Source organism: Molossus molossus, unplaced genomic scaffold (assembly GCF_014108415.1).
Source record: "Molossus molossus isolate mMolMol1 unplaced genomic scaffold, mMolMol1.p scaffold_m16_p_1, whole genome shotgun sequence".
In the NCBI taxonomy this organism is placed as follows: domain Eukaryota; kingdom Metazoa; phylum Chordata; class Mammalia; order Chiroptera; family Molossidae; genus Molossus; species Molossus molossus.
The window spans coordinates 57,650,225-57,674,974 of NW_023425344.1; the positions used below are offsets into that span (position 1 = coordinate 57,650,225).

Consider the following 24,750-nt stretch of genomic DNA (forward strand, 5'->3'; position numbering starts at 1 on the left):
GGAGACAGAGCCCCGCGGGCTTGCCACATCGGTGTGGATCGGGCATTGAGTGTTCGCTGCCCTGCTGTCCCTGGTGACAGCCCAATAAACCAAAAAGAGAGAGAAGAGTTTTTTTTCTTTGACAGGTCAGTCCCATATGTTTTTAAGAGCACCTTTGTGTCTCAGTGGCAGAGATTCTAGAAATTACTAGTTGAGATTAGTGCAGGGTTTTATTGGAATTGACAAAATACTAAAAGTTAAGCACCTCATTGTAGCACTGTGTTTCCTTGTATCTACAGGAAAAAAAAGACTACCCACATTCTATCATGATTACTATTTTATTTCTAATAATAGATTTGTTGACACCAGCTTAGAGGGAAAAGCCCAATGTTATGAAATCGTACTACATGTATTTCTAGAGTAAGAGAACATGTAGTAAATTTGTAAAATATTTTAAACATAAATTAACTTGTTAGACTCATCTAGCCTCAAACTCCCAAGAGGAAATTTAATGTGAACCCAGTTTTAGATGATGGAAGATCAATATGATTTTTCTTCTGAAATGTTCTTTTTTCCAAGTCCCTTTGGACTCTCTCCAGACCCCCGTTGGGCGGCTTTTCCTTTACGCTCTCCATCACGCTCGGAGGGAGTGTTTCTGGCGTGTCATTGCTGCCGTCCTTGACAGCTGTCTGTCCCCATGTGCTTTCACACCAGCCCAGCTGGTGTGTGTGTGTGCAGTTGTTGGGGGGAGTCAAGTCTCGGGCTCTGCCCCTCTGCCCCTGCCTCTACCTGCTTGAAGCCTGACCACAAGCCAGGGCCACCGGGTCACTGGGAATATTCTGGCAGGGCGGCATCGCTGGCAGGGGGAAACCATCCTGAGAACACGTATCTTTGGGACGGGTGTTTTCCCACTTGAGAGCCTCAGGAATGTAGAAGGGGTGTCAGTCAATGCTAGCCTCCTAATCAGCAGCTCACTTCTTGCCCGCTTGCTCTTATGTGTATATATAACTCCTTATCTTCTTTCGGCCTCGTGCCAGAAGACGTGAGAAGCAGTTGACTTTACTCGAAATCCGTGCCTTTGCTTTTCACCAGCCCTGTGCCAGAAGGGAATTCTGTGCCATCAGTTCCAGCAAGTTCTACCCAGCTCCAGGTCCTCTTGGAATCAGACACGCTCAGACCTCCTCGTCCTTGGCAGAGAAACCCTCACATCTCCTTCCCCGCGCCCGCTCCTGCTGCTGCCTTGGCAGGACGAACGCGGCCGCAGCTGCAACCGGCTTTTCTTCCTTGCCGCCCTTATCTTTAGCGCCTACACCTACCGTGACTCACTCGGGCTGCTTCCAGCGCGGTGCCTCCTGTTAATCTGCTGGTTTTGCTGGAGAAAACATAGCTTTGACATAATTTTGTCTCAGGAATTGAACTTCAAACACAGCTCATGATAACCTCCAGGAAGAGGACGTTTTCTGTTCTCTGTGCTTTAATTAAGTGTTGCTACTAAAACAGGCATCCAAGCTGTGCCGTCTGACTCTGGCGAGAAGGTTTAGTATCCCTTGCTGTGTAAGGTTTCCCCTTGGCCTGTCGGGAATTTCTGAGAAGCAAAATGTCTCCTCTTTTCCCTGCCTTGCTGTCTTTGAATCGTGGCATTTTGGAGAGAAGGAGTCTTACCACGCACTTTTCTGCTTTGTCACATTGATGTGCACTTGTTATTGACGTGGATGGGGATGGCCCTGCTGGCCTCTCTGGAATGAGGCCAGTTACTCTAATTTCCACGTTCTATGCATGGGTGGCATTTTTACTGACTCCAAAAATGCATTCTCTTAGTCAGACCTAAGGGTACATCAAGCTTGCTCAGGAATCTTCAAAAGATGAGTAGTGTCTGAGCTCTGCTCTTAATGTAATTTGTGGAGTGCATAAAATACATGATGTGTTTACATGCTGAACTGCTCATTCCAACCCCAGGTCTTGTTTCTCCCCCTAGAATGCCACCCCACCTGCAGGCAGTGCCACGGCCCGTCAGAGTCCGACTGCCTTTCCTGTCACCCTCATGCCACTGTGGATGGTGCGAACTGCAGGACCCGCTGCAAAGAAGGGCAGTTCCTCAACCTCGTGGGGCACTGTGCTGGTGAGTGACCTCCCCTCGTCGTCTCAGAACCATGGCCAAAGGGCGAGGGTTCTTCATTCCAGACTTTAAATGCTCTTGTCCTTTGTCAGCCAATTGAGGAAGAGCTCTTTTCTCGGGAGACATTGGTGTCGTGTCTGGGAACTCACTTCACTGCTTCCTTTCAGACATTTAGTAAATATCGGCGCGTTCAAATGGAATCTTCTAATAATACTCTTGCAATTTCTAAAAGCAACGTAGACCCACATATTAATAAAGATGGGAGTCACAATAACAATACCTCACATGCAGGTGGCACACTTCAGCTTAAGGCGACAAAACACACTTTCAAAATGACCTCTCTGGAGACTGTCTTACCCTTGTCTGCATTATCTCCTGCCTCTTGCTGTGGAGAACCTTTGCCATCAGCCCCAGTCACCAAAATTTAGGGGGATTTACCCAAAATTAAGTCAGTTGCCTCAGGAGTTGGGATTTTTCCTCTTCGTTTAGAACTTGGATCTCAAAAGAAAATAAATGAAGAGAGCGGCAGGGGGTTTGGGAAATAATGAAGGAGCCATACAGTGTTTATGGTCATTTGTTCATACAAGTATCTTTGCGTGTCTGCCAACGGCCAGATGCTCAGAATACCAAAACAAAATGCTAAATAAGACAAGGACCCTGTCCTCAAAGAGCTAATAGTCTGGAAAGAGCAAGTTATAGGCTAGTGGGTCATTATATATTTCTTGACCCACTCTTCCTAATTTAAGAGAAACTTGAAGAGATTTGCTTGTACAGCTGTTGTTGCAGCTCTGAAGGCCTTGCCTGGGGGCATTCTGGGATGCCACTGGGCAAGTGGGAAGGTGAGAAAGCCAGAATCTGGTTGAATGCATGCTGGAGGGGGTGGTCTGGGTAGGGCTTACGCCTGGGCAGGGAGGAGGTGTGGCCAAGTGTCTAGGTCACAGCCTGAGCAGGCACAGGCAGTCTGGGACAGCATTGATATTTCAGTTGCCAAGGTTGGTGGTGGAGGCACAGCAAGTCAATGACAGTGCTCCGAGTATAGCGGTGGTGCCATGGTCCCAGGGATTCCTAGGGTTTGCACATGACCTTTGCGATAGACATTGGGGTCCAAAGTCTATATCCTGGAAAGACTGAACTGTCAAGAGCAGGGCTGCAGCCCTAAATGCTGCAATTCAGGGAAAAAACCAATTGTTGTATGAGTTCAGAGGCGGGAGAAAGAAAAGATATGGAAGGCATTGTGAAGGAGGTGGAACCTGAAACTCCTCCTAGAGAATAGCTGGGATTGTTAGACAGAGGGAGGTCGGGCGGGCTTTCTGGGAGGGGTTGCACCAGGAGACAGGCACAGAGGAAGAGCGTGTGCGCCGTTCATGGCCAGTGAGTGAGCCAACCTGGCTGAAGAACATGGTTTGTAATTGAGGCATAATAGATGAAACGGTTGGAAAATTTCAGTTGGAACTGAGGTATAGAAAACCCGCTATTTCAGGCCAAAAGGTGGGAAAGGAATTTTGTGGGCAATACAGCCAGGAGAGTTTTGGAGAGGACTGTGACTAGACTAAGGATGTGCTCTGGGCGGGAAATGTGCAAGCTGTGTGGGAGATGGACTGGAGCAAGGAGAGATGGGAGTCAGAGACAGGAGTTAGATGGCAGGCACTTCAGTATAGCTTTTCTGTTTCCAACCTGTTCAGCATGTGGACCGTAACAATTTTATGCAAAGAAAATTTTAAAAATAAATGTCTATATAAGGAGATTAGAAAATTTTAATTTTTAATGAACTTTGTTCTCGCCAATGTCCAGAGCCCTCTTTGAGAGTGAATTAGGTGACTAGGAATGCATTAATTTTTTTTAAGGCTAATAGGGGACCATTAGAATAAAGAATAAAGAATCATGGGACAAGGCTAAATGACTCTGGAAATCTCTAGCACTAAAAGAGCAGGTCCCACTAAAATAGGTAGAAGGGACAAACCTTGGCTGTCCTGGGCATTAGGTATATTAACCATAGTTTTTAAATATGATAATCATTGTCTGGTGCTTGGACATCCTATGTTGTATAGAGACTGGGTGTGTGAGTGTCTAGTACAGAAAAATTTGACCAGTAATTTCAATTGTTGATCTTTCAGAGAAGTGTATTCATCTCGAAGTTTACTTTTTTAATAACTATATGTATTTCCAAATATCTCCCACTTCTCTCTGTAGCATTGTAATGCATGTATTCATTTGCTGCTTCCTCAAACATTTATTAAGCATACGCCTCATGCCAGGCACTGTGCTGGGCTCTCAGGATGCAAAGATGAATAAGATATAATGCTTGCATTCAGGAGGCATGCCGTGGAGGAAGGAAGGGGACATGTGTTGATACTGCCGCAAATATGAGCTAAGCCAGACCAGAGGAAGGCTTTCTGGAACATTTCATAACTGAGATGATTTTGAACTGTTGAGAGGGGTTTGGAGATTTGGAAGGAAGAGCATTCCAGAAGGTGGGCCAAAGCATATTATCTCTCCAGGCACCAACAAAGAGTTCAGTGGAATGCCAGCCCCTGTCCTGGGAGCAGGGGACTTGAAGCAGAAGGAAGCTCCTGTTTAAGGAGAACACACTTTGTCATCGGGCTGTGGGGATCTCTCGAAGGTTTCTAAGGAGGGCAGTGTTATGGTCACATTTCTGTCAAGAGAAAGATTTGCAGAGGATTGCTTGCAGGAAGGCAAGGCGGGGGCAGAAAGGCATTTCGAAGGTAGTTGTAGGAATCCAGATGGGAGGTGAAGCCTTTCATGAGAAAATTGCCAAGAGGACGAAGAGAAGGGGCGTGGCTTCGCTAAGTGTTAATGATATATTAGGTCGGCCCATGTGAGGTTGCTCTTCTGTGGGCACCAAATGATCAAGTAGTGGCGATTTCATATGGTTCAACCTAATGCAGAAGTTAGTCCCCCTTTATCTGTGGGGGATGCATTCCAAGATCCCCATGGATAGCACCAAACCAAGGATAGTACTGAACCACACACACACACACACACACACACACACACTACGTTTTGGTTTTGTTTGTTTTTTGTTTTCATAAATATATAGCTCTTCATTTAAAGGAAACACTTTATGGCTTCTCTTTGGCATATCTGAATTGCCAGCATTGCTCTTCTTGCACTTTGGGGCCATTATTAAGTAAGATTGGGGTTAGGTGAACACAAGGCATTGCCAAACCGCACAGTCGATCTGATCATCAAGGTGGCGTTGAGTGGCTGTGGGGCAGATAACGGACAGAGCCATGAATGCGCTGGACAGAAGGATGATTCACACTCGCGGCGGGATGGTGTGGAATGGTGTGAGATTTCACCATGCTACTCAGAGCAGCATGCAATTTAAAACTTACAAATTGTTTATTTCTGGAATTTTTCCATTTAATATTTTTGAGTAGGGGTTAACTGAGGGTAACTGAAACCACGGAAAGCAGAAGTGTGGATATGGGGAGCTTACTGGAGAAGCAACAGAGGTTGCTGATCTCAACCCTGGGGGCTAAGGGAGAGGGAGTTTGGAGGATGATTTCCAGGTTTCTGGTCAAGTGCATTTGAGGTCTGGGAATGCCATTTACCAAGGCCAGAATGGGAAGGTGATGCGTTTGAATTTGGACGTGTTGAGTACAGAGTGACCACTAGACATCCACGGGAGCTGTCCGGGACACAGGTGACACAGGCTTTCCACTGTCACCACCAGGAGCTCATCTTTTTTTTACCCTGAACCTAAAGTCCTGGAGTGGTTGTTTTGTTTTGTTTGTTAACAGAAGTGTTGGTTTAGTCAGGCCATTGTTAACCTCAAGGAACATTTCAGTGACTTTTATCTAAACCAAGGATGGAGCCTGAAAGAGCCCTGTGATGACGGCCGAGCAGAGGATCATCCACCCAGGCAGTGCCATCGCGGAGGTATTTTCATCATCCTTGGGAAGTCCTGGCACAGTGGAAGCCCCGGGGAAGGACCTTGTCTGCTCCCTCTATCATGTGTGAGCTTTGTAGGGTGGTGGGATTTATTCACAGGATTTATACTCTATCTGCGCTGTACCTAAATCATCATCACAGACCTCTTAATTGCACTTGGCTGTTTAAGAAAGAAAATTACATCTAATCTATCACACAGACAAGAATAAACATATCCTGGGAACAGGTCCAATAACCTTAATGTGTTATCACATTTAGGGATGTCATATGTGTGGGGATTTTTTCCCTTTAAGTCTATCAAAGCAAATATACAGCTTGTGAGATTTAGACCAGGGCTGAAGGTTTTCAGCAGAGATAAATGCACTGGGGTGAGAGGCAGGAGTGGATAAGATTACAGCAGACATGGTTAAGTGTTATGGAAAGCCAGGTTTTTATCTTCACGGATTTTTTTGCCCATATCTCAGCAACATTATCCCAAAATTCCAAAGCCTGGGGTGCTTTCTCCTGTTTTCTCAGCTAAAGCTTTACTCCTATTTATAGAAGATGGTAGAAATTAAAAAGAAAACATGAGTGAGAAATACCAAAATACAGAGGAAAAAAAAAAAAAGTGCCTTGGACTTTGTGGAATGGCCATACTATGAGTTCTTATATAGAAAGGAGATAATACTGAGAGTAATACTGTAGAGAGGCAGGCTGGAAAATTTTAAACAGCTGGTTTATTAGGGTGAATTCTATTGGGATTAAACATTTGTTTGCTTATGCAATAATTTCTTAAATGCTGATGCGTTTTCTTCATAAATCTGTGCCAGAATGTAAGCAAAAGAAGACATGTCAGTAAAGACATACTACTCTGGGCATTTTCATATTGTATTCCATGGTACTCAGGGTCTGGACAATTGTTAATAGGTGTTACATGCCAGAAAGATTCCTGGCTAAATAAATTTGGGAACCTCTGAGTTAAATAACGTAAGCAACTTTCTTCATTGTAGGTTATCTCAGAACCTTAAATAAACAGATGTGCATTGTGAGTCTCTAAGATGAAGTAGGCGGGACATCACTTCCCAGGCATTGAATTGCATACCCCCTCCCTTCTTTTATTATAGCCTCTCATAAAGCGAACCAGTGGTTTGCAGAATAATATTTGGAAAGCCCTGAACTAAGTGATGTTAATATGCTGAACAATTTGTTGGCACTCCCTGAAGGTGAAATGAAATGATGAACCAGTCTTCAGATTGTGAACTTGTTCCTTCCCTTCCCTTCCCTTCCCTTCCCCTTCCCTTCCCTTCCCTTCCCTTCCCTTCCCTTCCCTTCCCTTCCCTTCCCTCCCCTCCCCTTCCCTTCCCTCCCCTTCCCTTCCCTCCCCTTCCCTTCCCTCCCCTTCCCTTCCCTTCCCCCTTCCCTTCCCTTCCCTTCCCCTTCCCTTCCCTTCCCTTCCCTCCCCTTCCCTTCCCTCCCCTCCTCCCTCCCCGTCCCTCCCTCCCTCCTCCCTCCCTCTGTGGGCAAGCAGAGGGGTTGGTTAACCAAGGAGACTCGGGTTTGCCACTCTTTCTTACTGAAGGGCACCAAAAAGCAATCTGTAATTACCCTCCAGTGTTGGGTCTGAGAGGTATTTGCTCTCTGAATCTGCGTGAAGCGATTTATTGACTGGTTAGCAAACCTGTTAATATTTTTCTTACAAATTAAAAACAAACAAACAAACAAAAAACCCTTTTGAGCCTCTTTCATGATTTTCCCCATTCATTATCATCATTTTGGAAAGAAGGCCCTAAAAAAAGTGGTGCAAAAGTCCAAATGCAGATTAAAAGGGCAAAACATGCTTATTTTGGAATAAACCAACACAACTACAACACTAATGGAAAAAGACAGTTCAAATTAAACATAACTGAAGACTGGGAAGGAGCCCTGCCCGAGCCAGTCGGCTGCTTTCTGGGTGCCAGCCGCAGGGCCTTGAAGCCCGAGGTGAGAGCCAGTCCTGTTTCACAGCAGCTTCTCCGTGGGGGAGGCGGGCTGGCACTGCCCTGCATCTTGCTGTGGCTGCTCTGCGGCTGGGACTGGAAGTTAGGAAAGAGGCACATACTACAAATGTGCAGCAGTTACTGCCTCATTCTGATTCAAAATCCTACCCATCCATCTCTCAGGCCTGGCTCGGATTCCTTCCCTAAGAGGACCAGCTTCCTCCTGGCCTCTCCCACATTGTAATTCCTGGTATGCTGATCATGTCTACCTCTTACCTAGACTTGGCATTGCTGGGCTCCTGTTCTCTGTCAGGGGTTGTTTCCTGGTGTCCAATAACAGGTGACTATTCTGAGGGCTCATTATGTAACAAGCATGGTGCTAAGCGCTTTGACTGCATTTTCCCATTTAACGTTGGCAATGATCCTCCCAGATAGGTCCTGATTTGATCTCCATTTTACATATGAAAAAACCGAACTACAGAAAGGTTCAGTAACGTGCTCAAAATGACAAAAGCTGGAAGATAGAACCAAGATTTGAACCTAGAGAGTGTGATTCCAGAATCCAAATACTTAACCATTTTGTTGTACTCTGTGATGCCAAATACAGTTGATTGCACGCAAGAGAGACTCAAGGACGATTTTCTTGATAGGTAGATTAAAAGGAGGATTGTCAGGGACTGGAATGACCAGGTGGCTTGGAGGGACACCGAGGAAGCTGATTTAGAATGCCGTGTGTACATGTGGTCCTGTTGTATATTATCCTTATTGAATCAGTAAACATTAGAGACACATTAAGGTCTACTATATTTTAATAATTTATGTTTACATTTGTTTAATTTTTTCAACACGTACATTATGTATTTTTTACAGTTGTAGTCAACAGCTACATATTTCTCCTAAATATCATTTTAATATGTATTTCCATATGTTGGCAAATATTAAAAGAATCCATATAATTGTCATTTTTAATGGCTAAAAAGCATTTCATTGTGTTGTGTAACTTAATTTGATTTGCCATGATTTTCAATTTTCCTTCTGTGGACCCGGGAGATGACTACCAGGAGACAGATGTACTGCTTGGTATGATTAAGTATGATTTTTAAGGCTTCTGTTGGACTGGGTCTGTATTTCATGTTGTTGGTAATACAAATAATAAGGTGTTGGTGGAATTTTACAATTTTCAAAGCAGTTTCTCACCTATCTTTTCATTTGATCATTCTAAGAAACCTTCCCACAGGAGTAGGAGGAAGAGCTCAGAGTAGTGCTCAGCTAACGCACAGACGCTGATCAAGACATGCTTGGTGAACGAATGACTCAAACCGTGGGTCCTAGTGTCCAGTGTAATCACCTTCTAATGCATCTTATGGCAATTACAGCAACAATATTTCTTGTTAGTGTATCTCATGTATATGATTGTTTTCTCTTCTTTTCACCCCCCACCTTATTCCGTCTGGTCCCATTCTTCTATCTCTGTATTTTTTTCAATTTTCTCATTTTTTTTTTATCCTTACTTGAGGACATTCTCCCATTTTTTTGTTCAGATGGAATGGGAGGGAGAGAGAGAGAGAGAGAACATCGATGTGAAAGGGACACATCGAGTGGTTGCCACCCACCTGACCCAACCAGGGCCGGGGACAGACTGCAACTGAGGTACGTGCCCTTAGCGGGAACTGACTCTGGACCGCAGGCCGACGCTCTAACTGCTGAGCCAAACCGCCCAGGGCTTTTCTATTTTTTTAACACTCGTTTAGCTTCCTTATCTTTTTTTTTTTGCAATGTACTTTCTTTTTTTATTTCTCATTTTGTCACCCTGTCTCCTATTGCCTGAACTGTGCATTGATTGCATATCCACGCTCTCTCTCTGGGACATTCAATGATTGTCTCTTCCTTATTCTCCCGATCTGTGTTTTGCTTGAGAGGTCACCCTGTCGAAGGATGATCAAATATTTCAAGGCATTTCTTTCTTTCTTTTATTTTATTATTTTTCTGAACTTTTCTTTTCAGAATAAAATTACACAACATGCTTAAATAGGGCCTTCCTCAATTAAAAAGAACTTACAGCCCTGGCCAGTTTGGCTCAGCGGTTAGAGCGTCCGCCTGCGGTCCGGAGAGACCCGGGTTCGGTTCCCGCTAAGGGCACGTACCTCGGTTGCAGTTTGTCCCCAGCCCTGGTTGGTTGTGCGGGTGGCAGCCACTCGATGTGTCCCTTCACGTCGATGTTTCTCTCTCTCTCTCCCTTCCTCTCTCTCCCTCCCACTCTATCTGTAAAAAAAAATGGAAAAATATCCTCGGGTGAGGATAAAAAAAAAAAAAGAAAGATTTACTTACAAACTTTCCGCTGCGCAGGGCTCCCGGTGAAGTCAGGATTGCCGTTATCTTCATGAGACCTATAGGTCAGGGCTTGAATGGCGGAGAAGGCCTTTGAGGATCTGTGCTTAAAGAACACAGCTGATTTAGACTCCTAAGTTACCCTTCCAGCACTGAACAGAGCACACTTGCTAAGGCTACACTTACCTACTTTTCTAACACACATGTAAATCTCTGTGGTTTACATGTAACAGGCAAAATAGCGGCATAGATGCAAGCATGATCATCACTGCCAATGTCCGTTCTGATCCGACCTACTGCAGATAATGCTCATTGAACACTTACTGTGTTCCAGCGCCTCACTTACATGACCTCATTTAATCCTGACTGTCATCCTGTCCTGTGATTCGTAGTATCTGCATATGATAGCCCAAGAGACGGAGATTGGTGGCGTTAATCAATTTGCCCGATATTTCACAGCCGGGGAACAGCAGAGCTGGGCTTTGAAGCGGTGTCACGTCAGAAGACACGTGGGGCCACTGTATCATCAGCCTTCATCACCTGATCTAGTTCCAGTCAGACCTCTCTGCTTCTTGGAAACCATCCTGTCGACAACTCTTTTTGCTGCTTTGTCGACTGCCGACCGCACTTGCTCGTCTCACGTTTCACTCAGCTGAGTTTGCCTCTCCGCTTTCTGTTTTGTTTAGGAGAGTAACAGAATCTGATTAAACAGCAACAAATTCCCTCACCTGTTCTGCTCAAAAGTCTTACGTTTTCTTCTAGATGCCTCTTTCCCTCATTTCGTCCTTTTTTTGGGGACATGCTTTTTTAAAAATTGATTTTTAGAGAGAGAGAGAAATATCGATGTGAGAGAGAAGCCTCCTGTATGCACCCGACTGGGGATCAAACCTGAACCAGCAGCCATTTGGTGTATAGGACAACACCCAGCCGGGGCCCCTCATTTCATCCTTTGAGAAAGGAGCTCCCTCCCCCTGGCCCAGGGAACCCTCCATCTGTGGCTGAGAGTCTGGCCCATCACCTTCATGAGCTGGTCTTTCCAGTCAATTGTTCCCTCCTGTGGCTACTCATTTCATCTCCCTCTCTCTTTCTTTATCTTCCCTCTCTTCTTCCTCCCCCACCCCCTTTCTTCTAGGACCTTAGTGTCTTTCACAATCTCATGCAATCCTCATTTCTGTTTTCTTCTTCGATTTGGTCTCCAGTGCACACGTGATGACCATCTGCAGGTCCTCATTTTATCTACCTGTGGAACAGCTGCTCCACAGGACTATCTGCTCAAAACCTTCAGAGAGAACCCACCCCCCCTTCTTTTCCCCCAACCTGCCCATCTACCAGGCTTTCTTTCTTCCTTCTCCCATCTCTCTTGTCCTTGCTGCTGATTTTTCAATCAGCACAACTTGAGTTACACCTAATTCCTCCCTACCCCTAGGTCACCTTCGAATCACAGCCCATCTTGCAAACTCTACTTTTGCAATGACTCTTAAATGTATTCCCCTTTCTCTGCTGATAGAAACCTAAGTTCCTCTCCCTCAGACAGCCTCAGTTTTGTCCTCAAGGCTCTGCCCCACGAAAGCTCTTCCCACATCTTCCTAAGAGAGGGTAACTCTTCTGGAAGATCAGCTTTGGCTTACAAAACAGACTCTGATGGTTAAAACTTGGTGGTGGTTTCCCACTGCCCAAGACATTAAGTGTAAATTTCTCACCTTGATTTTTTTTTTTTATTCCTCACCTGAGGATATATTTTTTTTCTACTTATTATCAGATACAGTGGGAGGGAGGGAGGGAGGGAGGGAGAGAGAGAGACAGAGAGAAACACTGATGTGATAGAGCCACATCAACTGGTTGCCTCCCACAACCCGACCAGGGTTGGGGACGAACCGCAACTAAGGTAGGTGCCCTTGACCGGAGTCGAACCCCGCTATTCATTGGTCTGCAGGCTGACGCTCTAACCGCTGAGCCGAACCAGCCAGGGCATCACCTTGATTTTCAAGCCCTCCCGGCTCCCCTTGCTTCCTGAGAGACTGGAGCTCTGGCCCTGCTGGTTGCTCGTCCCCACCCCCACGTCCATCTTACTCCTTTAGGTAAATATTCTCTGGACCTCCTTTGAGCCTATTACATTTTAGGTGTGGCTTGCTTCTGACATTAGACCTTGTCATGAGCATCTCATGCTCTGTCTCCCACAGTAACCCCATAATGCCTCACACCCAATTGATATTCCAAGAATGTTAATCGGAGTGGATATTTTTCTGTCATGAAAGTAAACCAAGAGTAAAACATAATCTGATGGGAGTCTCAGTACAGAGCATCTAGATATATGGGCAAAAGTGGTGCTTATGTCTCCTTGTTGGCAGCAAGAACGAGCACCAAAAATGAGGGAAGAGCTTTGCTCAAGTGTCTGACGCTGCCTCTCGCCCCCTCCTTCTCCAGACTATGACTCCGCGGGTCCTGCCACCGCCTTTTCAACACATTTGTGAGTTGGTACACACAGGGCAGAAATAGAACCTATTGTGGTGGGTTGTGTTTTTTATGGGGGTGGGTGTTGATTTTTTTCAGGGTAAGACAATAGCCACAGACAATGACAAAAAGGGGGAAGTTTTGTTTGTGTTATAGTTTTTGTACTAATTCAGGTCCTCTAACAAAAAGAACACATGATTCCTAAGAGCTCGGGGCTGGACTAGGACCAGAGTCATGATCAGAAGGGGAAGAGAGGATGCGTCTTTCTCTCATACCCTCTGTAGGTTATTTTCTGGATTCTTTCTGTCCTTACCTCATGCATTGTGCACCCTGTCAGTTTTCATAGTGGCATCAGCATTAAAATTCTACACACACTGAGAATCCCGAGTTTTGGTATGAAATCATACCTTTTTTCTCCTGGTGAGGAATAGTTACAAGTATGATTATTTTAACTGCTTCCATACACATTTAGTATGGTTGCATTAAGAACCTAATCGACTGGCGGGTCATTATTAAAAATCTCACTGTGTGTCTAAATTTGTCTATATAGGTCATTATTTATTAACTCAGGAGTCACTGCCCCATAAAACCAACATCCAAAGCCATTGCTTCGACAATACACATTTACTTTAATATCTTCAAGCTTCTTTGACTTTGCTCCAAAGATGGGAAATAAGTCATTTCACTGCCGTGTGTTTCCATCCATCATGGTTGTGGGTAATCCTCACTGATCCTCGGAGCAGAGCCTCTGTGATTTGAAGAAAGAATCACACGGCAATGACCACATGTAATTTCCGCACAGCTGCAGGGTGGCATATTAGAGGATTTTGCAGCTGCCGCGTCAAAATATTATTTGTTTTTTATCTATTTCAATTTTTAGCACATCTGCATGCTGTGCGTATTTAGAAAACAAATGGAATCCTTTGCTTGCTCAAAAACAAGAAATGTATTTATTTCAGCTCGAGCTAGTACTCCATTTCCAGGCTCCCTTGTAATGTGTTCATTAATTTGTTTGTTTAAAGTGCTAATTCCCTGGGTTTGTTAGCAAGCGGGCACATAGACAAACAACTGGAATTCCATCTGCCCTCCCCCCGCCACACGCTTATTTTATACCATAATCTGAAACAGGCCGTGCATAAATATGTCCTGGGTCTCTTGTCTTCCCTTGTCACCCTTAATGAGTTTTATATTTAAAGACTTAGCACTGTAATTGAAATAGTGACAAATAAGGGTTTACTTACTGGGGAGCAGTGGGAGAGGGCCTCCAGAATGACACTGTCTCTAAGCATTTAGTGGGTGCACACTCACCATTTAGATGTATTTGAGGTCAGCCTCCTCCTTCGATTGTAGCCAGGAGGGTCAGAGGCAAAGACTTTCCTGCACAGATGGGGCTTTTAGGATGGGCCCTTAATCTTGCAGAGGCTGCTGGGTTGGTGGGTTGGAAACTCAGCTACTATTTAGTGACTGCAGTCCTGGTGCGAATTACACAGCGACATTATGACCTTCCTCCCGTGTATCCTGTGAAACTGTTCCAAACGTCACCTGTGGGGAGGAATGCGAGCGGAAGGTGGGGCAAGGAGGATTCTGGGGAAATTCACTCTGGTTTGTCGGCCTCTCCGGGGACACTGCCATTTTCAGGACACACTTTCTGACAGCTGTGTCCTCCCGTGTGGTCCAGCAGGAATAGGAATTAGCATTTGTCAGATAGTTACCGCCTACCGAGGAGAATTCAAGAGTTGCCTCGAAACCAGCTTAGTTTTTAGAACATGTGCCCACAGATTTTACTGTGCACAAAGGAGCTGGTACCTTAGCAGCTCCCCAGGACAGAGTCACCCCCTGCAGTGCCTGGAGAGCCCCCCCCCCCCCACCTCTTAGTTATGTTCAGACTGTATAATGAGTACATCTGGCTGGCCATGGGGATCTTTCCCTTTTTATTATCTCAAACTGTACTGACGAGGCAGCTGTACATGGTCAAACACAGAGCCACGCGGTGCCCTTCTCCTCTTAGCCTGGGGTGGATTTTGATAACCAGGTGGTGCAACCCACATCCACCTTCCCATGGACCTCCAAGTTGTCAATTCTCCAGTATTATTATTCCAATAATTGTTTTCTTTCATTCAACACATAGGTAGGGGCTACCTACTAGGTATACCTGATTTGGTCAAATTCTACTGTTTTCAATTTTAAAGGTGTTTTAGAAACTGGCAGTTTGTGAAAAGATTGTTCTCAGTCATTCTCCGGAAGACAATCCACGGGTTTGTTTATGTTGTTCCTTCTTCCTAAGGGACACCCCAGATTTCTATTCCTGGACATAATAGCTCTCATGATACTATGTTATAGTATTCTCCCTAGTCTTTAATATGCCTAATCTAGCTTGAGCCCCTTGAGAGCAGTTCAGCTGTGGGATGTTGTTAAACAGAGAAGGGTCTTCTCTATTCGTCATGGAGGCGAGGAGGGGGAGAACACTAGAGCCCCCACCCCGCTCCCCACCACAGGTTTCATATTGAGAGCTGCTGTGTGTTTTCTTGAGTTGTTGGTTTTCTGCTGTGGTTCTAATGTTTTCTCCCATCACTAGTTACCTTGCACACAATTTCTCCTTCACATCTAATGAAAACAGATACCTCAGGAGATAGACTGGTAGAAGTCAAATACACACACGTAAACTGATCCCCAGTTGCCTGTAGGGATAAAATCCATAGCCCATTTCATGTTTGACAGGGTATTATTCCAAAACTGGCCCACCCAGGCCCTGCCTGCTTACAGCTCACCCACCCTCAATGTTCATGTCTCAGCCTCCTCTAGGAAGCCTGCTCTGCCCTCTGGACCGAGTGACACCCTTTTATAGGTGTCTGAGGCCGCATTAGCATTTTGTGGAAGGTTTGTAGCAGTCTCCTGGCCGTCCTGTGTCTCAGTGTCTGCCGCACACTCTCTTCTTGCTCTTTCTGCTCTGCCAGTGCCTCTGTTGCCCTGTGACACAGGACTCAATTGGGAGACAGTCCTCTTTAAGGCAAGAAGCACAGCCCGAGTCCACTCTGCTGTTGGATAATCCACTGGGCCACTGCCAACCTCTTTTGTGAGAGGGGAGGGCAGGGGCAAAGCAAATGTCTGTCTGCTCCTTCCTCCTCTCAGCTTGAAGGGCTTTTCTAGGCTGAGGAGCAAAGGTGGAGAGTGTAGGGTGAGTTGGTGGGGAGAGGCCCGGGTCTGTTAGCTCCAGGGCACAATCAAGGTTGTTTTTCCTTCTTTCGCCTGTGCTGGGCTCTTTGCATTTGGTATCTTTGTAAGTATGATTCTGATACCTTTCTCCTGGAGCACATGATGGCCCCTGCGTCCTGGCCCAGTGGGCATGGTTACAGTGGATGAGGACAGAGCTCCCTGGTCGGTATCAAATTGTAATTTGGCTGCACATATTTTATACTCCTTTGTAGATATACATCCAGGGTCATTTCTCTCCACTATACTGAAAGCTCTATGAGTACAGTAGATTTTGAACACTTTTTTGTTTGAAAGAAAATATTTTTAAAAATGTTTAATCTCATGATACAATACCAGTGTTCACCAGCCAAATTAGCCAAGATTGTTTCACTATTTTTAAAATCTTAGTGTAGGCAAAGTTATAATGAAACAGTCTCATGAATGGCTCTTGGAGATGTAAATTAATACAAGCTTTCTGGAAAGAGAATTTTAACACCTAGTAAGTATCTTACATTTTTCCATGTCTGTAGTGGTTAAAAGTGTGAGCTGTGGCGACAACGTTGATTAGGCGTGTGTGAGCAAATGACAACCTCTAGTTCTCAGTTTTCTCATCTTTCAAGTAGGGATAATAACAATGCCTTCATCTTTCCAAATGAGATTATGTATTTATAATAATTAGTAGAGTGCTTGATATATATTCAGAGCTCAATAAATGTAAGTTACGATAATAATATGAATTATACTCTTTTGATATTCTTTTAGGAAATACTGCTGACCTTTGAACAACATGATTTTAGAATTACATGAATCCACTTATACATGGATTTTTTAAAATAAATACACACTCAGTCCTCCATGTCTCTAGGTTTTGCTGATTCAACCACTGCATATCGAAAACAGTATTTTTGATCCATAGATAGGAATCTAAGGAAGTAGAGGGCCTAACTGTATACATTGTTCTATACCATTTTATATAAGGGACTTGAACATCCTCAGATTTTGGTATCCACAGGAGGTTCTGGACCGAATCCTCTACAGATACTAAGGGATGACTGTAATTATGTTTTGGGGGAGTCAAAATTATGTACAGATATTTTACTGCATAGAGGGTCGGTACCCCTAGACCCCTGTGTTGTTCAAGGGTCAACTGTAATTTAAAATATACAAAGATCTCATCATGGCTTTAACTATACAAGTGGAAAAATTGGAAGTGAATGTTCAAGCTATAAGAAAAATGGCAATTTTTTTGTTTATTCAATGCTGAAATCGTATGCAGCCCCTAAATATGTTTAGAAAGAGTCTCTAATAACATGTGGAAACGCTGATGGTATTGAGTAAAACTAAAGATACTACATCACAACATTTACTATCATCTCATTTATTTAAAGTGTATATGTAAAATTATATAGAAAAAGAACTAAGAAAAATGTCTATGTTAGTATTTCATCTGAAATGCCTACTTAGGATGATTTTTATGCTTACTTACACTTTGTAAAAATGTTCCTCGTATTTTATTGTATGGCTCATTTTGTAGTCAGAAAAATAAAACCTCAAGATCCCTGTTTGAGCTGCACTGAGCCCCTCTCCTGTGGAGAAGGTCACAGGGGCGCCCTGAGCTTGAGCCTGAAGCTTGCTGCTGGTTTGCCCAGCGAGACTGCCACTTGTAGCCTGTCACCCCTGAGCTCTGTAGTCTGCCCTCGGGAACTGTACTTCTCCAATTGTAAGTCAGGACACTGGTATTAATCCTCAAGCCCTTGTTGCTCTGATTTTTGGCTTTTTTCCCTGCACTTCATCACTCACTTTGAGCCCTCCCAAGGAACTCTCAACTACAAAACAATTTTTGACTTCAAGCCTCTCTAGACAAAGGTGTTTCTTAGGTTTTAGAAATTTAGTTTTATTTTCTGGTTGGTTTAATAAAAGTCAGTCAACTTTTAGATAGACTTTGGAGCATGTTTACGTAAGTGGTCCTCTGTCGGGGGCTTGTATGTGATGGAGTTGGGACAGGAGTTTTGCATGAGTGGATTATCAGGGGACCCACTCAGACTGTTGTCTTAGAATGAATCTATTCATGGGATTGGGTGTTTGGTATGACTTCCTGAACCACGGGTGGATGCATAAAGGAATGAGTACAGGCACTAAACAAGAGGAGCTAGAGAGTTCACCTTTCTAGACGTGGGTAGTTATGTGCGTGAGGTAAAACTGTAAGCTAACTTGGATTGATGTGATGCTTTGGGTGCCCTGCAGTTGATTGTTTTATATTTTCAGGTGTCACGTATTGATTTCTCCTTGCCTCTGAGTACTCACTCCATCATACAATATGATATGTCTTAAGACTTAACATGAACCCATGGAGAGAAGCAGAGGTCTTGAGGTTGTGGAGTCTCGAGCCCTTTCCACTGGCTTCTGGTGGCTGCAAGCAGCCGTGTCCGGTCGAAGGCGGCCAGAGCAAGAGGCGGTCAGGTGGATAGAAGAAGTCGAGGGTTGCGAGGAATCTCTGCATTCCTCAGGCAGTCAGAGGCAGAGAGCAGGGACCAGCCGAGAGCAGCCCCAAGATAAAGCATACTGACGGGAAGGGTTAGGAGGGGCATAGGCCGAAGTATCATGTGTTGCAGTGATTTCAGGTAGGTTAGAAATTAGAGGATGCCATTAAATTTGGTCATTAAGAGACAGTCCGCCCTGGGCAGTTCAGCTCAGCGATTAGAGTGTCAGCCCCACGGACCAATGAGTCGCAGGTTCGATTCCAGTCAAGAGCACGGACCTCAGTCGCCGTTCATCCCCGGCCCTGGTCGAGGTCGTGCAGGAGGCAGCCAGTTGATGTGTCCCTCTCACATCAATATTTCTCTCTCTCTCTCCCTCCCTCTCACTCTATCTCAAGATAAATAGAAAAAATAAATAAAACCTTTTGTGAGAATTAAAAATAAAAAAATAGACCATCAGAGATGTTTTCAAGGGCAATACCATAGTAGAATTGAGGAGGCTGAAGGCGGATTATAGGGAGGCGAAGAGTTCGGGAGCAAGGAAGCGGGTGGTGAAGGGATGGCAAGACATGGGTGGTTGTAGAGAAACACTTTTTCTGCAGTAGGTGATGTAGAACATATTTGGAAGTTGAGGTCAAGGAAAGTAAATAGAGATGCGGGAAAGTATGCACTAATGCTGAAGCAATGGTCAAATAATGTTGAAAACTGGTCAAGAAAGCAGGTGGAAGAATTAGTCATTTCATCCTGTTAGAGAAGGAACGAAAGAAGAATGGGTAAAAATGCATGTTCTGAGGTCGACAGGGAGGAACTGGAAGTGCTCGTGCTTGAAGGGCTGAATGAAGTAGAAGGTGCAGTAGCCTGGGAAGGGAAGAGGTGGGAGGGCGGGCAGGTCGGGTTGCTGCCCGGAGCAGGGTAGCACAGTTTTACAAGCAGCTGCTACGAGGGTGTGAAGGAGCATCCACAGCCCAGCTCTGTCTTCCTTTAGAAATTATACTACACATTCCACTCCTTTTAACAGCTTCTAGAGATCCTTAAGATAAGATAAATCCATAAATATTTATTTCTTGTACCCACAAAATACTCCCGAGATCTGCTTACTTTCTCTTCAAAGCAGCCGTTGGATGATTACCCTTTTTCGTTTCTCTAATTGCACACTAGAGAAAGCTTTCAGTTAGCTGCCACTAGTTTTTAGATCTCTGCACACCTGCAGATCCTGTTGATGCGTGCCTGAGCCCAGAACTCTCTGTGAGCACTTGCCTTCCAGAGGAAGAAGCCGTGACCTTTCACCATAATGACTCCTTGAATCAGTAATGTTTCCGGGGTGTCCGAGCCTGACATGTACCCACTCATCAGGGTAATCACGAAGCACCATTTCCTCCATTTGCTCCACCAACTTTGGAAGCTGTTGGAGTTCCCCCTTTGCACAAGTAAGCTTGCGCTGTAGGAGGGCACAGGAAAAGAGAACAGAAAGGCTGGCATTGTGTGGACACCATGCATTAAATCAGGGAAAATTGCCTCCTTATCATATTTCTCTCAATACAGTCGTAATTTCCTTTATGGTTCTCTGAAGGGCTATCAACAGGCTTAATTTGGCTCTTAGGATATCCAGAATTGTTCCTAATACTGGCAAAAGGACTGTAACTTGAAACTCCCAAAGTTCAGAGAAAGGTCAGAGGCTGTTAGTTTGCATGCTTCTAAAGGAGTCAGCATTTTTGAGGAGGACGCTTTTGATTCAACTGCTGGAGTGGCTACAAACGTCCCAGAACAGCTCCTCATGCAGAGGAGTGGGTGCTGGGTATGGGACGGAGACCTGAGTCTCGTGCAAAGAACACGTCTCACATGATCAGCAGTTAAGAAAGTGCATCACTGAGGGTATAGAGAGAAAGACCTCTTTTAACAGATTTCAGGGGGCAGTAATCTGCTTGATTTTTTAGGATAAACTTTGGTAGAAATCCAGATCTCTATCTATAAGACTTTGAGATGAAGAAGACATAGCTGGTCCCTGAGTGGGGCATTAGCAATTATAAGCAGTGCTTTGAATCCTAAAGGGGGATGACGGAAAGGCCCTATAACCAGAACTCTCTCTATTCTTTTCCTAGGTTTTTTTTTTTACCCCTCTTTCATTTTGGTGGGTAATTCAGGATTTGTGTATTTTCTTCCACCTTTGGGATGGAGGATGGTAAATGGGACTTAAAGGGTAATTATCACTGAAAGCCGGACAGAGGATGTTTTTACCTAAATGGAAGCTGAATGCAATCAAGTTCTTTAATTAAAGGATGACTATTATATGGGCGGGAACAAGAGACAGTGCTAGCCATACCAGATGATTTGTTTTAGAGCTTCAATCATAACTGATACAACAGAGCTCCTGCGAGCTATGCATCATGTCATGAAAATGAATTTTCAGTTCATAAGTCTTCTTCATAAATTTACCTTTAGTTAAAAATTAAAGTCTCCACAAACTCAACCCAGTGATTTACTAACTCCAGTTCCTCTGTACCAGTGCCTGAGACTGGTATACTCACTCTGGAAAACCAAATCTGTGAGAAGGAGCCACGCGAGGGCACACTGGGTATGGGGAGCATGCTGTCCTCGTGTGCTCAGAGCTCTTGGGGAAATGATGACACTGTTTCTGTGAATCTGACAATTCTCTGTATATCCCTAGCAAGTATCTCTCACGTGCTGCCCTGAAACTTGAAGGTCGTTCAATTGGAAAGGGATGAAAACTCAATTGCTGTGCTAGGCCTGGACATTTGCTAAAAACTTCAGACACACAATTTGTACAGGTCCCACATTCTGCATAACTGCCATATACTGCCTTTGGGCTGCTCTGGCTGGCTGTGCTGCAACAGTGGTAATTGCAATTCCATCTGCCCTTTGGTATAGTGATGAATCTTGGTGCTTATATCATCTGTGCCTTCTCTGTGCTCCCGTGCCCTCTCCAGACTGCCATCCTCTGTGCCAGCAATGTACAGCTGATCTCCACAACACGGGGAGCATCTGCCTGAGGTGCCAGAACACCCGCTACCTGCTGCTGGGGGACCACTGTGTTCCCGATTGCCCTTCTGGATATTACGCAGAGAAAGGAGCTTGTAAAAGTGAGTAAGTGCTGGACACAGAAGCTGGCAGTGCCTCATGAGCTTCTCTTTGGGGTAATATTTGAGAAGGCTTGAAGTGTGGGGGGTATGGAGAGAGAGCGAGACAGAGAGACAGCAGGGAGCACACTGTGGAGTAATAAATCAGACCAGCTAATGTTCTCAGTGTTGGGGTTTTTATGAATGGCTCTAGGATGCTGCTTTGGAGAGGAGTTTGGCTTCATAGGTTCTCTTTTGTCTCTTTTCCGTCTGCAGAATGTCACTCCTCCTGTAGAACCTGCCAGGGCAAAGGGCCCTTCTCCTGCTCCTCATGTGACACTGACCTCGTTCTGTCCCACTTTGGCACCTGCAGCAGCACCTGCTTCCCCGGGCATTATCTCGATGAAAACCGTGCCTGTCAATGTAGGTTCTTAAAAATGAACTTTCTATCCTTTCCCACTCTTCTAGGGTCATCAAAGGAAATAGGAAGTTTTGCTTCCATATTCTTACCTGTAGCCTTTTTAAAGTTTTTTATACAAGGATTAAAACTGATCTAAAAGGCACATGGATGCCATTAGCAGGTTTAACTCAGATATTAGCCTAATTGGAAGTGCTGGGCTGGGGATCTTCTCTGCCAGTACCAGCTGTGTAATCTCGGGCCAGTCATTTAATTTCTGTGTTCGGTAGTTATCTCATTTAAAAGATAAAAGTATTAGTCTATTTCTTTTTATGGTTTTTATCAGCATTTGAATTACAAGGTCCTGAGCAGAGGTCACTCTTGTACACAGTCAGTGACTGAAGTACTTCTCTGGATTCAGTTTGTTTTCTATACATATTTGTTGAATATTGACAATGTGCAAGGCTTGACATGTACGAAGCATTCAGTTTCTGCCCAAGCAGTAGTTATTTTGTCTTGTATGTGAGTTACTTGTATAGATGTCTTATTTTTCAAATAAGTCAAAATGTGATTAATTACCTGAGTCGGGCAAAACAAAGAGTTAGGATAAATTAGGGAAAGGGAAAATCTGAGTGGAAAAAAATTAGGAAATCCTTCATACATGAAGGAACACTTTTGAAAATAGGCTGAGGCAGCTTACTTTATTTCAATCACTGAAGTGTCATTTGCCAAAAAAAAAAATTGTTATACTTTCTCATTTTGAAAATGGCAGTTAACAAATAGAGTGCTGATACACGTATTTCAATAGTCTGTCCTAGGAAATACCATGTTGAAGGAATTATAGAGTAGTGGTTAGAATGGTGGGCTCTAGAGTCAGGTGACTGGAGTTCAGATCCTACCATCACTACTAGCTTTGTGACCTTGAACAAAGTAAATTAATCACTAAGCCTCCGTTTTTGTTTTGTTTTTTATTAAAGTGGGATTATAATAGTACCTACATCTAATGTTATTGCACTTAGTACAGACCCTAGGAGAGAATAGGCTTTCAGTATAGCTATTATTGCTATTGTTATCATTATCATCAGTATCAGCTAAATGAGAGGCAAATCAAACTGTAAAAGATATTTCTATGTTATAGATAGAAATATAGATATTGCTGTTAGTTTATTGAGATACTGGCAGGGACATGCATTTGAAATGAAGTTATATGGAACTCACAATTTTTCATCACTTGTTTAGATACCAGACATTAAAAAAAAAGAAAGAAAGGCCCTGGCCAGTTTGGCTCAGCGGTTAGAGCGTCGGCCTGCGGTCTGGAGAGACCCGGGTTCGGTTCCCGCTAAGGGCACGTACTTCGGTTGCAGTTTGTCCCCGGCCCTGGTTGGTCGTGCGGGTGGCAGCCACTCGATGTGTCCCTTCACGTCGATGTTTCTCTCTCTCCCTTCCTCTCTCTCCCTCCTACTCTATCTGTACAAAAAATGGAAAAATATCCTCGGGTGAGGATAAAAAATAAAAAAATAAAAAAATAAAAAAAAGAAAGAAAGAAAACCTTTTTGGACAGATGAAAAGATTCATTCACTTTTGTAATAAAATATTTGCTTAGAAACATGCCTCCGATGAAAGAAAGAAGAAATCTCCAGAAAAGGAACTAAATGAAATGGAGGCAAACAATTTACCAGATATAGAGTTCAAAAGAATGGCTATAGGATGCTCAAGGAACTTAGTGAAAACTATAAGGAATTTAGAACTATAACAACATGAAAAAGGACATATAGACTATAAAAAATAACCAGTTGGAAATGACTAATACAATATCTGAAATGAAAAATACACTATAAGGAATAAGCAATAGGTAGGATGAAGCAGAGGATTGAATTAGTGATTTGGGAGACAAGGAAACAAAAACACCCAATTAGGGCAGCAAAAACAAAAACAAATTTTTAAAAGTGAGAATAGTTTAAGGGACATTTGGGACAACATGAAGCATAACAATATCCATATCATAGGGGTACCAGAAGGAGAAGAGAGAGAGCAAGGGATTAAGAACCTATTTGAAGAAATAATGACTGAAAACTTCCCTAACCTGGGGAGGAAAAAAGATATATAAGTCCAGGAAGCTTAGAGAATCTTGAACAAAATAAACCCAAAGAGATTTCAAAATGAAGACCATAACTAGAGACAATGAAGGCCACTACATAATATTGAAAGGATCTATCCAACAGGAAAATATAACCTTGGTAAACATATATGCACCCAATATGGGAGCACCAACATATATTAAAAATCTTTTGGAGGACTTCAAAGGAGAAATTGACAGCAATACAATCATAGTAAGAGACTTCAACACCCTGCTGACATCACTGATAGATCTTCTAGAAAAAAAAAATTAACAAGGAAACACAGACTCTAAACGAATTGCTAGATCAAACGGATTTAATAGATATCTACAGAGAATCACACCCCAAAACTGCAGAATTCACATTCTTCTCAACTGCACATGGGACATTCTCAAAGATAGACCACATGTTAGGATACAAATTAAGTCTCTACGAGTTCAAGAAGATTGAAATCACATCAAGCATCTTCTCAGATCACAATGGCATGCAACTAGAAATCAACTCCAACAAGTACATGCAAAGACATTTGAAAACATGGAGGCTAAATAGCATATTATTGAACAATGAATGGGTTACCATGGACATCAAGAAAGAAATTAAAAACTTCCTGGAAACCAATGAAAATGAACACACAACAACACAAAATCTATGGGATGCAGTGAAAGCAGTTCTGAAAGAGAATTTCATAGTACTACAGGCCTACCTCAAGAAGCAAGAAAAATTTCTAACAGAATATCTAACCTCACAAC

The 24,750-nt window shown here is 43.8% G+C and overlaps 1 protein-coding gene across 1 annotated transcript in view; it reads left to right on the forward strand.

Moving 5' to 3' along the window:
- FRAS1 (Fraser extracellular matrix complex subunit 1) overlaps positions 1–24,750 on the forward strand; it is a 432,882-nt gene that overhangs the window by 239,715 nt on the left and 168,417 nt on the right. The window contains exons 20-22 of the mRNA XM_036267136.1: positions 1,955–2,098; positions 21,359–21,511; positions 21,764–21,910. Of these exons, the coding sequence (XP_036123029.1) occupies positions 1,955–2,098; positions 21,359–21,511; positions 21,764–21,910 (444 nt within the window). The remainder of the gene's footprint in view (positions 1–1,954; positions 2,099–21,358; positions 21,512–21,763; positions 21,911–24,750) is intronic.